Source organism: Felis catus, chromosome C1, assembly GCF_018350175.1.
Source record: "Felis catus isolate Fca126 chromosome C1, F.catus_Fca126_mat1.0, whole genome shotgun sequence".
Classification (NCBI taxonomy): Eukaryota; Metazoa; Chordata; class Mammalia; order Carnivora; family Felidae; genus Felis; species Felis catus.
The window spans coordinates 1,602,041-1,617,845 of NC_058375.1; the positions used below are offsets into that span (position 1 = coordinate 1,602,041).

At 65.5% G+C, this 15,805-nt stretch overlaps 1 protein-coding gene across 3 annotated transcripts in view; it reads left to right on the forward strand.

The window, feature by feature from the left end:
* The first annotated feature begins 487 nt into the window (after positions 1-487).
* The window catches only part of PRDM16 (PR/SET domain 16), a 313,792-nt gene continuing 298,474 nt past the window's right edge, over positions 488-15,805 (forward strand). For all 3 annotated transcript variants that reach the window (XM_023257992.2, XM_023257993.2, XM_023257995.2), the window contains exon 1: positions 488-782. In XM_023257992.2, the coding sequence (XP_023113760.2) occupies positions 746-782 (37 nt within the window). In that variant the 5' untranslated portion in view covers positions 488-745. The remainder of the gene's footprint in view (positions 783-15,805) is intronic.

Here is a 15,805-nt window from a genome sequence, read left to right on the forward strand (position 1 = left end):
GGAGGGGAGGGGCGGGAGCCGGGCAGGCCCGAGGGGGGCGCGGGGCCCGGAGGGGGCTTCGGAGGAGCCGGGTTCGGCGCGCGGGGCCCGGACACCCCCTCGGGCGACGGCGGGCCGGGGGGCCGCGGGGACAGGAGCGGGCTGGGGCGGCGGCGAACGCGAGGCTCTTTAATCGGTAACAAAATGCAACAAAACGAAGCGACCCAGCCAGACCCGCGTCCGAACTCTCGGCGCGCGCGGCCCCCGTTCTAGGAAGTGGCGGCGCGGACGCGGCCCGGGCCGGGGCGGGAGCAGCCGCGCGACGCGGCGCAGGGGAAGGGTGGGGGGGGGGGAGTAGTCACCTCGCCTCCGGGGCCACCTGGGTCCTTTTAAAGTGTCCGGGGTGCGGGCCCCGGGCGGGAGCGCCGTGCACAGAATGTTTTCTTAAAGGGCCAGTTCCGAGCTGCGCCGAAAAGGGAGGGGGGGGAGAGGGGGCGGGGGGGGGGGGAGAGATAAGTGAGTTGAAGACCGGGAAGGCCGAGGAGAGCCCCCCAATCCCGCGCCGAGGCGGCGGCGGCGACGGCGGCGCGACGATGAGGATGATGAATACATTGCAAAGTTTTTTTGGCCCCGGCGAGGGGTGTCAGATTGAGTGCTCTGTGCGCATGTGCGAAGGTGTCCAAACTGACAATGCTGCGGAGATGAAGATAGTGTGTAGCCGCTTCTGGACTCGAGGAGGAGGAGAGAGATTCCGCGAGCCGGCACCATGCGATCCAAGGCGAGGGCGAGGAAGCTGGCCAAAAGTAAGTCTCCCGCGCTCGGCCGCGCCGCGCCGCCGGGTCCGGGCCGCGGGGCCGGGGCGCCCGGGCCAGGGGTGCGCGTCGGGGCGCGGCCGGCGCGCCCTGGGCTCCCGGCCCTCCGATCGGCCGCGCGGCCCCGGGGGCTGCTCCGCCTCCCGCGCTCCGGGGCGGCCGGGCTCGGCGCAGAGGCTCGGGGCGCCCGGGCCGCGCGCTCCCCGAAGGCGCCGGCCCCCTCCTCGCGAACCCCCTCCCCCCCCACCCCCAGTGTCAGGCGCTCGGGCCCGGGAACCCGAGGCGCGCGGTGGGGGCCGGGGAGGGGGGCGGAGGGGGAGGGCTGGGGGTGGAGGGGAGCGAAAAGCGAAAGTTAGCGAAAAGTTGACGAAAGGGTAGAGCAACTTTTTCCTCCTCGCTCGCTCTCTCCCTCTCTCTCTCGGAGTGGCTCTCAGTCCTGGTCAAATCATATTCCGGGCTTTTGAAATAGTGGGCGCTAGAGCACCGCCTTTGGCGTCCGCCAGCTGGGCGCAGAGGAGGGAGACCCCGAGCCGGGGAGGGGGCGGAGGAGGGGGCGCGGGGCCGGCGTCCACCCCGCTTCGCGGGCGCAGGGGCAGGGGTGGCGGCGGCGGGACAGCCGCGGCCACTTGGGGAGCAAAATGGAGACTCTTTCCTGGGCTTGGAGCTGCGGTCGGGAAGTTTATTCCCGACTGGTGCCCCCGCGCGGGGGGCGGGCGCTCCTCCGTGGCCCGGGCAGCCCCGGCGCGGGTGCCTCCGGCAGGAGGGTCCCCACCCGGCCGCCTTCCGACCCGCTGCTGCCGCCGCCCTCGGCCCCGCTCGGCCCCGCTCGGCCACCCGCCCCCCCCCGCCCCCGTCCCCTCTCCCCAGCCCCCCTGCCCCTGGTCGCCCGGCACAGCCTCGAGGCCCGGCGGGGACACGGCTGCCCCCGGCGACGCTGCCCGGTCCCCGGTCTTTACTTTCTCTTTCGCTCCGTCTCGGGCCGAGCCCCAGGCTCCGCGCGCCCAGCCCGCCGCCGGCCGGGTCCTCGCCGCCGGCCCGGTGCGCCCGGCCGCCCGCCCCGCCGCGCCCCCCGCGCTCCGGCCGCCGGCACCTTCGGCCGAGAGGCCCGCGGGCCCGGGATCGCGGCCCCGGGCGGAGGGCAGGTGGGAGCGGCGGCGCGGCGGGGCGGGCGAGCGCGGCTCCCGAAGCCCGGCCGAGGCCCGGCTGCAGCGAAGCGGCGAGCGCCGCGCGGAGAGGACACGGCGCCGCCTGCTCCCGCCGCCCCCTCCTCCGCCGGCCGCCCGCCCGCCCACCCGCGGCAGGGGCGCCCGGGCCGCTCCCCCTCGGGATCCCCGCCCGGCCGCCAGGTCGTCCAGCGCGCTGCTCTCCGGCCTGACCCGGGCCCGACCCGGCCCGGCCCAGGCCGAGCCTCACCGCACGGCGGCTGAGCCCCTGAGCACGAGCCTTGGTGGGCCAGAAACTGCCCACACTTTTCGCGAGAAGTTCTGCTCCGCCGACTGGGGCGGCCCGGCTCCCCAGGACTGCGCCCCCGCGGCCCGGCCGGAGGCCAGGCACCCGCCGCCCGCCAGGGGGAAAAGCAGCTCCCGGCTTCTGCCGGGCGCCCCTGGAGTCCCCCGGGGGCTGTGCGGGGCTCCTCCTGGAGGCTCCCCTTTCCAGCCCGTCTCCCCTGCCCGGCGCTCGGAGCCTGGGCCTCCTCCGCCTCCTGTGATCTCTGGCCCCTCTTGGTGCGAACAAGGCCCCAGTGTTTCCTGGCTGGTTGGTCCAGGGATGTGCCTGCACTACCTGTGGGCCCGTGGGCCGTGGGGTGTGGGTGTCCCCGTGCTCGTTGGGGTCTGTGCGGGAGCGCAGCGGGCTTTCTCAGAGCCTCGCCCCTGGGATGCGAGCTGCCCCCTCGGGCTCTCGAAGGGGCCGAAGCTTTGAGCGAGAAAGTGGAAAGCGCGGCGCTCTCCCTGGGCCTTCGCCGCAAGCGAGAGGCCGGCTCAGTGCCCCCAGAGCAGCCCCGGGAACAGCCAGCGTCCCACGCCCCTGCGGGCCACCCATCTGGCCTCCAGCCCTTCTGTCAGGTGGGGAAGCCTGCGCTGCCCGCTCCCCTCAGGACCCAGAACGGGTTCCTGGCAGCGTCCCGCGGCGTCCCTAGCCCTGAGGCCAGGGAACCAGACCCCAGGGTAGGGCAGAGCCCAGGTTCCCCCTTCCTGGGAGTCCTTCGTGAGGAAGAGCCCAGCACAGCGCGTGGCTCAGGCCCAGACCCAGCTGGAGCCCACACTGGGGCAGGAACTGGAAACCCCTCTCGGCCCTCCTCAGGAAGGCGGCCGAGGCAGGCACAGGGCCCTGGATCCGCTGAGGAATTTCATTTCACTGGACAATATTTTAAGCAGATGTGGACGTCCCTGGGGACCTGACTCCATTACCTGAATGTGAGGCAGCAGGGCAGCCCCAGGGCGGCCGACAGAATCTGCGCCCCGCCCCCACCTTCAGGCCACCTCCCGGCCAGGGTCGGGGGGCTGGGGGAGAAACGAGGGGTCACGGTCATCAGGCCAGCATGCCGGGCTGGGCTGTGCCTGAGGCCACGTGGAAGGACAGCCTGGTCAGCGAGCGTCAGTCCCTGAGTCGGAGCGCGGGGGCTGCCTTAGAGGGTGCGTCTGGGGCCGCGATTTCGTTTGTGTTTCCCGGGACCCCACTCCAGGGGGCTCCCCTGCTGGGGCTGCTGGTAGCACCTTCACTGAGCTGGTAGCACCTTTGGGGCCCACGCCGGGGGCTCCGAATGGAGCTTTCCAAGGGCAGAGGCCACTGACGTGCTCACCGTCTCCTCGATGTGAGCCCAGACAGCTGCGGGCAGAGTGAGGACCGGGGGGGTGGGGGGGGGCGGTCCACCAGAGTGCCCTCTCGCTGGCCAGGGCACCGCTGGCCTGCGGGGAATCACAGGCGTCCCTGCCCTACGTTTAAAAATGAAATGCCTAACAAAAGCTTTGTGTTTCTGCCCCTGCTGGGAGCCAGGTGAACAGGTGGGGGTCGACCCAGCCAAGGTGCCCCCCTCCTGACCTCCTGCTAGCACAGCTGGGGGACCCCGTGCAGGGGAAGAAGCGTCCCCAGAGACTGTCCGGCCGCTGCGGCCCCCGTTAGAGCGGCGCCTGAGACCTGATCCCCACGGGCGCGATAGACTCCTAGACCCCACGTATTCCGGGCCCGGGGTTAGTGTCCTCCGGGGCGCCCGCCGCCTAGCCCCTGGGGCCGACCTGGGGGGCCCGCTGCCTCTGCCCGACGTCCAACTTGGCGCGTCTCGTCTGTGAGTTCCAGCGCCGTGCGCGTGAGGAAGGTGTGTGTGCGACACAGGGTGAGGGGAGCGCGGCTGGAGGCTGAGCCCCTTGTCCCCAGCCACAGCGGCCAGGCTCCCGCCCCGCTGGGCCCTGCCCTCCCCCCGCCTGCCCGCCAGGGGAGGTCTGCCCCTTCCACCAGTTTTCTCTCCCCGGAGCCAGGACAGCGGCCTCCTGTCTGGACGCCTGCGAGGGCAGCAGTGCTGGGAAATGTCCGGCCGGAGTGCAGCTTGTCGCCCCGCTTCGGGCGAAAACGCGGAGGCCGCCGTGGAGGGGCGGGGTGCAGGGCTGGCGGCCAAGGCCAGGTGCCCCGCGGCAGTGCGCGCACCGGGCGCCTTCGGGCTCCGGCTTCCACACTGGCCCTGCGGGTGTGCCTGGGCGCCCAGGCCTGTGGGGGGAGGGGGTGGGCGGAGGCCAAGTGCTGTGCGTTGAGTGACCCCCGAGCGGGCTCCCAGGGGAAGGGCACTGGATGTGCCCCGAGGTCCCCACCAGGCCGCCCTGCAACCTCCTGGTCGGCTGCAGGTCTGGAGCAGGTGCGGGCTGGGCCTCCAACCCTCAGGCCCCATGGCCCCGAGCGCCCTGAGCTCCCCTTCTGGGCACAGCTCGGAGCTGGGGAGCTGGTCCCGAGGCCCGGTGCTGGCGGTGGGGCCAGCCAGAGGCTCCCCCCACCGGGCCCCCAGGGGGAGGCCACCAGCTCGCAGGGCGGCTGTGGGCTCTATTAGCCCCCTGTTTTATTCAATTAGGAGGCAATTAGGGATCCTTGGGGGGCTGGGGCTGGTAATTAAGGTGATGTATAATTAGAGTTTCAACAAAAATTATCCAGGATTAAAAATCTTTTGAATAATTTCGTTTAAAAATTTCAAATGGCGTTAGAGACAATTTATCAGGTTTTGAATCAAACCCGTGTAACAAGTCTTGGACGCCACAGCTCGAGCAGCGGGCGCGGGAGGACAAGGGACAGCCTGGGCGCTGTCCCCCTGCGGGAAGGAAACTTGGCGAAGGGACAGGAGACCCGGGCCTTGCCGCGCGGTACGGCGGCGGTCGCAGGCGCGAGGGCTGCAGACTGGCGCGGGCTGGCCGGGCCGCGGGGCCTTGGGGACCCCAGGCCGAGCGGATGGTTGCCGAAGTCCCCTGTCCTCCGCGCTCACAAAGTCCCGGCAAACTACCGAGCGGGGCGAACGGCGCTGCCGTCTACACAGCGCAGCCGGCTTCCTGGCGGCAGCAGCGGCCGGGGCGCGCCTCGCCCCAGCCCAGCTCGCGGGAGCAGCGCCCTCCTCCTCCAGGGCCGAGGTCGGGCCCCGAGGGTCCCCACCTCTCAGTTTCCTGGATGGAGGAGGGCGGGCTCTGCGCCTGAACTCCCTGAGTCTTGACCCTGACCCCGACGCTGTGGGGGGCAGGCCCGCGTCCCCGTCGAGGTGGCTTTGCGGATCTGGGCACGAAGTCTCAGAGAGCGCTTCAAGCGGGTGTCTGTCGGGCGTTGTGGGGAGGGGGGAGATGCCGAGATGAGCGAGCGCAGGGTGGAGGTCTGGCTTTGCGGATCCGTCAACCCTGCCTTCCCGGGATGCTTCCTCCAGCTCCGCCCCGGGTGGCCCATTGGTCCCCACCACCCCCCCTCCTCGGGCATTCGCCCCAGCACCTGCCCCGGGAGGCCCAGAAGGACCTGCGGCCTGAGCCGATGCCCCGGTGGGTCCCTGCCGCAGCCGCAGCCTCCGGACACAGGGGAGGGTCCAGGATCCCTGAAAGGCGCTCTTGGTCCGCTTACTGGGCGTGACCCCACTTCCTCTCACTGACCCGGGGAGGAGGGATTTCGGCCTCGTGGGCACCACTTTTCGTGGTAAAAACTCCCAAACACAGAGAGGTCAACTAGCCCATTCAAAGGCACACAGCAAGTTAGGGATGAAATTGAATGCCACTTAGGCAAAGCTCCCCAAGCTTTCTTGTTTCACACCCCCTCCCCGCCCCCTTCCTTAGGGTCCTGCAGGCTGCACTTGATTCCACAGGATTTTTTTTTTTTTTTAAACTGTCTCAAGGTTTAAGCGTTCTCCCAAGGCCCGTGCTCAGCCTATAACAGGTCTGGTCTTTAACGGCAAATAGGACATCGGTGTCCTTCCCGCTTGTGAATGCAGCCGGCTGACTGTGTCGTCGGCCTCCTCCAGGCCCGGTTCTCTTTGCCCGGGTCTGGACTCTTCCCTAGGCTGCGCAGGACGCTCGCCCCGGGCTTTGCCAGCCCCTGGGTCCCCGCGTCCTCTCCCCAGGGCAGGTGCAGAACGGCAGAAGTGTCGACACCCTCTAGGTGCTGCCTTCCGCCGAAGCAGAGGCCGGAGGTGTGGGGGCTGCCTGCTCACCCTCCCGCTGCCACCCCAAATCTGGAGGGAAATAATCACTGCCCCTCCCCCAAGGCAATCAGGGAGAGGTGGAGCCCGCTGCTGTGTGGACCTCAGCCACTGGGCGGGAGGAACTGGGAGCTGGAGCTGGAGGTCCAGCCCGGAATCGGCCGCTGCTGCTTAAGCCTGGGCGCCTCACGGGCTACCCCCCGGGCCACGGTACCCATCCTGGGCCGGCCGGTGCTCCGAAGCTTTTGTGGGCCCCCCGCGCGACGAGGGAGGCCTCTTCCTGCCCCACCACTCTCTGTGTTGGGTTTTCTGCCATCACATCCTTGGCTGGCCCGCCTGGCCGGCCTCTCCCAAGACTCCGGAACAGTGCCCCGGAGCTCCGAGAGAGCGGTGCCTCGGCTCCGAGATACATATTTGTTTAATAGTTAACATTCTGTGCAAAAGAGGAGGGAAGTCAGATTCTGGTGAAGGCTTTGCTTATTTTATATCCACTATAACTATTTCTGTCCATGAAAATTGGCTTAATTATATCAATGGAATGTTTCTTTTTCAATTCTGTCTGCAATTAAGTCCATCGTGCTGGCTGCAATTTATTTTAATAAAAAAATAAACCAGTGCTGTGTACAGTTCCTCGTCCCCTGGGGACAAATGCGATTGGAGTGTTTAATTTCATTAACTACAATGCGGCCTACTGGAAAAATGTATAAAATCAGCTTTATACAGCTTAAACACTGGCATTTGAAACAAATCATTATTGCATTAGCTGTCACACTGGTAATTCTAGAATCTAAGGAAAAAAATATATTATGGCTGTTTTTATAACCCTTTGCAAAGGCACTGTTAAAATAATTTATAATCATTTCAGAACATGGCTGGGTCCCGGTGAATATTTTCTCTCCTCCGTAGAAGGCCCTGCATCATCCCTGTCCACTTTACTTTCCGACGCCCGGGCCCTTTTCAACCCCAAATACTCCTCTTTCAGGGCGGAGACGGCGGGGTCCGTCCTTAAACAAACCTGGTGATGTGGGGTCTCGCCTCTCCTTCCGTGCTGGTCCGACCCTGGGGTTGACGTGGACCGTCACGCGTAGCGAGACCCCTCTGAAATCCGTCCGGGGTCAGAGGGGACCCCGAGGCTGGCGCCGCAGACCTTCCCGCCGCCCCCACCCCGACCCCCGGTGGGCGGACGGACCCATAAACACACCTGGCTTTAGGGTTTTACGGGCGTGGGAGCGAACCCAACCCCCAGGGACGGCGGTGTTCCCGCTCAAACCTGGGGAAGCCAGGAGCAGCTTCTGTGGTGCTCCCCTGTGAACCCCTGCGCGGGAAAGAGAGAGGATCGGTGACCCTCACACACGTGCTTTCTGAGCCCGAGGTGAGGCTTCTCCGCACGATTCACCAGACTGTGCTCCCGTGGCAGCCCAGCGCCGGGGCGGGGGTGCGCCCCCGGCGCACGGGCTGTGTGTGGGGTCGGCAGTGTCCGCGGGCGTCCGTGCCCAGCCCGAGCTGACCCCGCAGGTGGCATGGCAGGTGACGGGGGGACGGACCTGGGCGCAGGGTGGTGGGGAACAGGGCTCCTCGGTGGCTCCTGGCTCTCAGGTGAGCTTCGAGGTGGGCTTTTCCCAGCGTGGAGGTGGGGAGGGAAGGAGGCGGGCTCAGCCTCGCCTTGGGCTCCTTCCAGAGGGCCTTCCTCCCCAGGCCCAGGCAGTGCCCCGGGGCATGTGAGGGGTGCCCCGGCCTTCCAAGTGGATTCTCGGGGAATTCCTGGAGACGTCCTTGGGTTTTTCTGGCCACATGGAGGGCTAACCCCTGGCCCTACTCCTTGGCCTCCTGACTCACCTGGATGGGTTTACTTTGGACACATTTCTGTTTTCTAATGGATTCCGGTGTGGGTGATGGGAGGACATTGACAGGGACACAGGCACGGCATCCTTAGGTCTGGAGCCCCCTCCTGCTCCTCAGGGATGTGGCCCCTGGGGCTGGTGGGGCACACCGCAGCCAGGTGTCCCCAGATCCCAATTCTGGGGACCAGTCCCGCTGACGTGACCTCCGCCTACCCAGCGTGTGCCCTCGGGCCGTTCTCTTTCCATTCGAGGTGCTACCTGGTCGAGAAGTGAATGGCTTTGCCTGCTTTCCTACTTGAGAAAGAATAACAAAGCCGAATGCTTCCTGCAAATATCAAGCCCCGGACCTGGACGCTGCACTTGAGGCCGCCGTGGGGCAGGCTGGGGGCTTCCCGTCCTGGCCCCAGAAACCTGGCTTCATACCGTGGGTGCCCCACTCCCGATCCCCACCCCCTGCCCTTGCTGCCAGCGTGGCTCCCGACCTTACTGCCGCCCTATCCTCTCCCCTTACTGTCTCCGCCTGAGCTGAGGCAGGGGTGCGGGGCCTGCCTGCTCACCCTCCCGCCCCCACAAATACCTGTGTGCACGTGCGTCTTACTTGTCCCCCAGCCTTGAGCTGCGTGGAAGGTTCTGGAAGGGTCCAGCATGGGGTTTGGAGGGGGGGAGGATCCTGGAGCCAGGCAGGGAGTGAGGCAGAATTCATAGTCCGTTCAGACCGGCAGTCAGAGCTTGAGTTTCGTCCCCCGCGTCTGCCTGGGGAGACGTTTTGTTGGTCCCCAGGCTCCCGAGCCTTCCCAAGGGTCACCCGGGGGGGCCCACGGGGGGGGAACGGTGGGGGCGTGCAGGCTTGCACACGTGTGTGCCAGTCAGGCCGAGGGCGCAAAGCCGTAGCACCCAGAGGTCTGCTCTGCGCCAGCAAAGGTCCGCTTTGGTTCTTGCGCACGGCTCGGCCATGAAATAAAACACACGGACGAGATCTCAGCTTGTCTTTATTCTCAAACTGGGAAGCTCGGGTGCTGGGGTCTCATCTGGCCCCTCTGACCTGCAGCCTGCACCGAGGGCAGCCACCCCCTCCCGCTGCCTTCCCAAACCTTTCCTATCCTCACGCCGTCTCTGGGTTCCAACAGCTGCTGACATCTGCCAGCTCTCCTCTCGTTAGAGCCCCCCACCCTCCCCCGCCCCGCTCCTGCAGGAGCTCAGGGTCCTCTGTGTGTTTCGGGCGCTCGGTTCCATCTGTCTGTTCCTTCCTGCCCTGGAGCGGAACACGCTGTCCTTGGGCCTACTGCGTGCAGGGCTCCCTCCGAGTGCCACACGGTTGCAGGATGCTGTGGGGTGGCCTCCCAGAGACAGGTGTCAGGTCGCCACGCTCTGGGCAGCGTGACGAGTCTGGGGGCTCACGGGTCGCTGCCCCAGGGTCTGGGCTTTCGTGTCCCAGCTGTTGGGGCGGAGGGGAAGCCAGATCAGACCAACAGGCCGCCCCCAGCCTCAGCGCGTCCGGAGGCAAACCCTCTCGGGCGTCCCTGGCCTGGCGTCCACGCGGGAGCCGACTAGTGACTCTATTTCAGATTAAAAAGGCCAGAAGGAGGGGACATGAGGGAGAGATGCCCGGAGAGGAGCTTTGCTCGTCTGCCTTTGCTTCTGTGTGCCTCTGTTTTAAATTCAGTGGCTCACTTGGAACGCGTGGGGCTTCTCTGGCACCCACGGCGGGCAGGGCACCTCCAACACTCGGGCACGGAGAGGAGGTGCCTGGGTGGACGCGTGATGAATGGGGACTTGCTACGGCTGAGAACCCTTTCCTGTGACACAGTTTGATCCCCGTATCTATATTCAGAAGCTGGCGGTCGATATCATGCCGAAATATGGATTTACAGAACAGACTGCCATTGCCCCTTCTGGCTGCGTCTCCGAGGGAAAGGGGCACGCATTTAAAGGCGCGCAGACATTTGAATCTGCTCAATGGGCTGTAACAGCCTCATCGGGGAGGCCCGGCCACATCGGTCCATAAAACATTTAAACAAAGACTGGAAATTACGCTCACCGGAGGAGCCCAAACGGTGAACACAGAGGAGCCCTACCCGCCGCGGGCAAGCGCAGGGCGCCGACCCTCGTGCGTGCCCCACGCCTCCCCCCACCCCCCCCCACCCCCGGCTGCAGGGCCCTCAGCCGGCGCTCCTGGTCAGGTCAGGTCAGGTGCAGGTGCAGACTCAGGCCATTTCCCCAGACTTCACGTTTTTACCAGGCGGCCCGTTCTCTCCCTCGGTCCCGGGAGAGCCATACGCTTAGGTCTTCGCTGCGTTGCAAACCAGCATCTCTGGCCTGTGCTGACCTGGCCAGCGTTTCTAGCCGGCGGGTTCGCAAGTGGCTGTCGGTCACCCCTGCTGGCCCAGCCCCGAGATGCTGCTGTCGTCAGGGTTAAATCCCGAGCGGTCCCGGGCACTGTTTCCGGGGCGCCCGTCCGTCAGCTCAGAGGAGGGCCCCGTGCTGCCGGAAGGCCCCCGAGGTCCCTTTCGGATGGGAGTTTATGGGCTGCTTTAGGCTGTAGCGACCAGCACGGGGTGCGGCGTGCGTGTCCACGGCTGGGCCCCCTTCCTGGAGACTGCCAGCCCGTGCATGCCAAGATGCTTCCCTGGGGGAACCTGGCTGTCCTTGCAAAGCCCTCCCAGCTCTTATCCCTGGGAAAGTCAGTGCATTCTTGAACCGCCTGAAAACCGGGGGGTGTTTCTGTCGGCCGGAGCCGCGGCTGGCGGTGGGAGACGCTGCCCCCGGCACAGCCCCTTCATCTGGTCTGTGTGCGGAGATGGCCCCGGAGCGCAGACATTTCTACCGAGCAGGTGCTCCGTGCGTGTGCGCCTGTGTCCGAGCGTGGGTCTCATGTCTGAGCGAGACTCACCCTCAGGCTGTTCTTTCTGTTTTGTCAGTGACGTTGTCCTGTCCCTGCCCACTTGTGCTGTGCACGGAGGCTCCCCCCCCCACCGCCACCCTCCCCCCCCACGCTGCTCAGTTCTCCGCCGTGTCTGGAACCGTGGCTGTGGCGGCCGGGCCCGGCGCCGTCCGCAGCTGGCCATTGTGGGAGAAGGGAAGGGGACGGAGAAGTTCAAAGGTGGAGCGCAGGCAATCTGGGGGCACTTCCCCGCACGTTTACAACCCCCCGGAAGACACAAAGAGAAGCAGGAGGTGTTTGGATAATCCCGGGCCCTAGCGCTCACATTTGGAAAAATTAGGGCCTCTCGAAAAATCACAGAATTGTGCCTCAGTGTCAGGTTCCGAGATAATGATGTGTCTGTGTGCGAAAATATTCAATTGCAATAACACTCCTGTGAGTGCCTCTCTGAATGGCGCATTCAGTTCCCGGCTCGGGCCGAGCGTGAAGCCAGTGACTGACAAAATACAAATGGTGTCATAAAACGTGGGGGGCTCCAGCCGGACTCTGCCTTCCGATCGGTCCTCCGCCTCGGCCCATCCAGCCATCCCTTTCTTTAATGAAACAGCCCAACGAGGTGGCTGATTATTTATTTATCACGTTAGCGGGAGGAAAGCTGTCAGAGACAGATCGATTTTTTCCCTGGAAGTGATTTGACGGTACTTTGGAAATAAGACCCGCTAAGCTAGGCCGCGTGCTGTCCTCAGAGCTCCGAAGTCCAGTCGGCGGCTCTGCAGACGGTCCGTGCTCTGAAACACGGGTCAGCAGCCCGAGCGGGCGGCGAGCCTCGGCAGGGCCAGCCCTCCTTCCGACGGGGTGGACGGATCACGGATTTCTGTTCCGAGGAGCGTGGTCGACGTCTTCTTCCGGGCCAGTGAAATCTGGGCAGCAACGAGCCAGTCGGGGACAAGAGGGGACTCTTCGTGTCTCCACCGGGCCTGTGGAGACGCGGCATCTCTGACAACAGCTGGCGAGATGGGGGGGCTCCCGTCTGGACGTGGGGAGCCCTCAGCCGTGTTCAAGGAGCTGGTGCGTGTGCGTGTGTGTGTGTGTGTGCGCGCGCGCGTCCTGGGGAACGGGACGGTGCGGTTCGGTGCCTGCACACTCGCGGGGGGAACAAAAGCACTACCCGGGCCGTTGCAAAGAAGTCCTCAGAAACCCCGGGGGTAGAGAGACGGCCCAGGAGGGGCTCTCATTTCTCGGCTGGGAGTCCGAACCGCAAAGCAAAGGGGCCCCGGAGTCTTAACTTTCTCTCCATCGAAGGTGTTAATCTTACCTTCCAAAGGTTAGATAAAGCCGCTCAAAGCTGTTTGTTATTGAATCTCCTCTGCTAATTACAGTGGCGGCCTTGGTCCGAGGCCCGTCTGGGCCGCACCGCGTGGCCCCCGCGGCTGGCAGCCTGGAGAGGGGTCATTCTTCACTGCAACCCAAGATCTCCCTCACGGGGGTTTTAGGTTGCCCCCTGATGCTGACATTGTGCCCGCGTTTGAAGGGGAGGGGCCATGGCCACGAGGGTGAGAAGCCCATTGCCCCGGCCGGTCCTAGGTGCCCCTCGGGAGCCGCTCCTCGGCCCCCAGACTCCGCCTGGCACCGTGAGGGAGAGGGCTGGGCGGGGAGGGGCGCAGCCCGACTTCTCTGACAAAGAACCCCGACTCCTCATTCGCCAGGCCCTGGAATAATCCTCAGCCTCGCCTGCAGTGTCCGTGGCTGGCCGGGGGAGGAGGGGGGGCAGGGGGCATGCAGGGAAGTGACCCACAGACAACTTGGCGAGGCCCGCAGCGGCGGGACACCGGGACCTCCTGGGGACCCGCACCAGCCGTGCTGGCCCCCACCACAGGGCGCATGGGAGGGGCACCGCCGGGGCCAGGAGGGCCACCCAGGGGCCACGATGCCTTCTCCCGTCGAAGTCCGGGACGCTCACCGAATTTGTGAAAGCAAAACCAAGCCGACCCCCCCCCCGCCCCCCTGCCCACCTGCCCGGCCCAGAGGCAGAAGCCTTCAGCAGGCAGGGCTGGGGCGATGGAGCCACGGCGCCCCAGGAGCGGTAGTGGATGCTCCCGTGAGCGACACCACCGGGCGCCTCGGACCTGAGGGCCGCCTGCTCCCGGCCTCGGAGGCGGTCTTGGCGTTCACTTCCCAAATCCCAAATGGCGTGAGTGGCTCCGTCATGTCAGCTGACCTTGGACAAAGCAGAGGAACTTGATGGGCCGCCTGCTAGCAGAGTGCTGCTGCCTGGTGCCTGGGTCGGAGGGCTGGCCCCAGGGTCCCTGCGGCCCCGGCAGAGGGAAGGCGGTCAGGGTGGTCTCAGGGAGTGCTGCAGGGGTGATGTCCTGTCCCTCGCATGCCCCCTGTCTGTCCAGCAAGGGCCCCTCCAGGCCAGCCTGACCCTCCATCTGGGGTCTCCCTTGGCCGAAGCGGAGGGAGACAGGACACCTGCTGATAAGTCAGACCCCTGAGGGCGACTGGACCCCAACGTGCTGGGCTCCAAGGACAGTCCCCTCAGGAGGCCCTGGCCAAGGGTGAGTTTAGTTTTAGAGAAGCTGAGCAGGGGGCCCCCGGGAAGCATCCTGCACTCTTACCGGGGCTGGACTGGGGGACACACCCTGGTCACAATCACGGCACCCTTGTCCCCGCAGGTCAGCTCCTGGTTCCTGACCCATCCCGTCTCTGCGGGGTCCGGACAGAGCACGGGCCGAGGGCGGGTGCCGCGTGCCCTCTATCCCCGACGTGTCCGGCCCGCCTTGCAGGGCCGGGGAATTTCTCCAGGACCCAGTGAGGCAGACGTGGGGGTCCCGTGCCGCCTCTGTCCCTTCCGAGCCACGAGAAGGGCCGGACTGGTTGGAAGGATGACATTCCTGGTGCGCGTTCAGTGGGGGTGAGCCCCACGCCTCTCCCCTCCTCTCGGGGCAGGATGCTCACCTGAGTGGCTCAGACGGGACCCGGGGCAAGAGGCAGAAGGCTGGGATGGTGTATGGGGGGGCCCGTGAACGTGCCATTATCACTGCTATGATGTCTTTGTCGGCGGCTGTTTGGGGTTTCTGGAACTTTCTTGCACCTGCCTGAGGGCATATGTGTGGGAATGTGCGGGGCGTAGGAGCCTCCGGATTAGAGGCTATGGATTAGAAAGCTCATCTGAAATGATGTTGTGGTGAGTGGAGAGTGAGGGAAGCAGGCAGAGGGCTCTGGTCCTGGGTGGACGCGCCTGGCCCGAGGAGCTGTGCCCGCCGTCCGCGAGCCGCTGACTGTCCGGGCTGCCTCGGGCAGCTGTGCTCAGTGGGACCCCCGCAGGTGTCTTCACTGGATTTGGGGACCCCCGTCCCCCAAGTTCCCAGGAGGAGAGGAGTCAGGGACCGTGGGGAGCCACGCTGCCAGGGTCCGACAGGGCACAGCCGGGGAAGGGGCGAGGGTCTGTCGTGAGCCCTGACTTTCGGGGTCTTTTGCTTAGCTTTCTGCCAGAGGACTTTGGGGCGCCGAGTGGCAGGTCCCAAACCTCAAAGGAGGGAAGCCGCTTCTCTCTCCCCGTCATCCAGCTGACGTTCTGCTTTGGAGCGTCTTTGCACATCCAGGGGGACGAGCTTAGGACTTGCTCAGGGGACCACAGGATAACGGGGCTTTCCTGTAATCAGTTTGTGTGTGCACTGACACACACACGAGTGCACACGTGTGTGCAGGAACACAGACGCACACATGTATGCAGAAATACGCACATGCACACACACGTGTGCAGGAACACACACACGCACACTTTTTGGGTGTGCATGTAGATATCCGAGCAGAGCGCGTTTTGGGTGAGTGAAGGGACCCTCCTGCAGGGAGCTGCTGCTGGGTCAGGAGGAGAGGGAGGCTGGTACAGCCGAGTCCAAGCACTAGTCCGTGGGACCCTGCAGGACAAAGGGTCTTGGCATCTTCTGGGCCAGGGGACAGGCCCTTCCCTCCTCCCTCGTCAGGGACGGCGGTCCTCGAGGGCCCTGGGGGTGTCGGGGGCCTTTGCCTCTAGGGTGGGACAGGCGGTGGCCTCCAAAAGCACCAGGGGACGGGCTGGATCTGGTGTCATGCAGACACAGGAGCAGGGGCACAGGGTCCCCTCTGGCCCTTTCAAAGGGACATTCGATCTGAACCCTGGGGCCCAGTAAGGAGATTCCCGCGAACCAGTGCTGACGAAGTCAAAGCTCTCAGCATTGGAGAAAGCGTGGGGACTCTGGCATGAGGCCCTTTGTGGGATTATCTGCCCCCCTGGGAGGCGTGGAATGTCGGGGTGAGAGGCCACGGTGATATAGAGCTCCCGCAGGCCACCGATAAAGCGGGATGCTTTCTGTGGCCGCTCCGTCGCCGAAATTTGAGGTGCGGGCCCAGAGTGGAGGCCGCTGGCCCGGGACATTTGAGCCAGGGAGGCACCGTCCGCTCTGCCTTTGCTCTTGAGAATTTGAGTCCCGGCTGCGTCTGCCGTTGCCGATACCCAGGGCTCCTGCCCGCTTAGAAAACACGAAGTCTGGAGAGACCTGGGCGGCGTCTTGCTTCCCAGACCGGGCTGCTTGGGGGCGTCCCGTGGGCTTCCGCTGCCATGGGGAGGCCAGGCAGAGAGGCTGGCAGTTCTTGGGTGCCCGTCTGC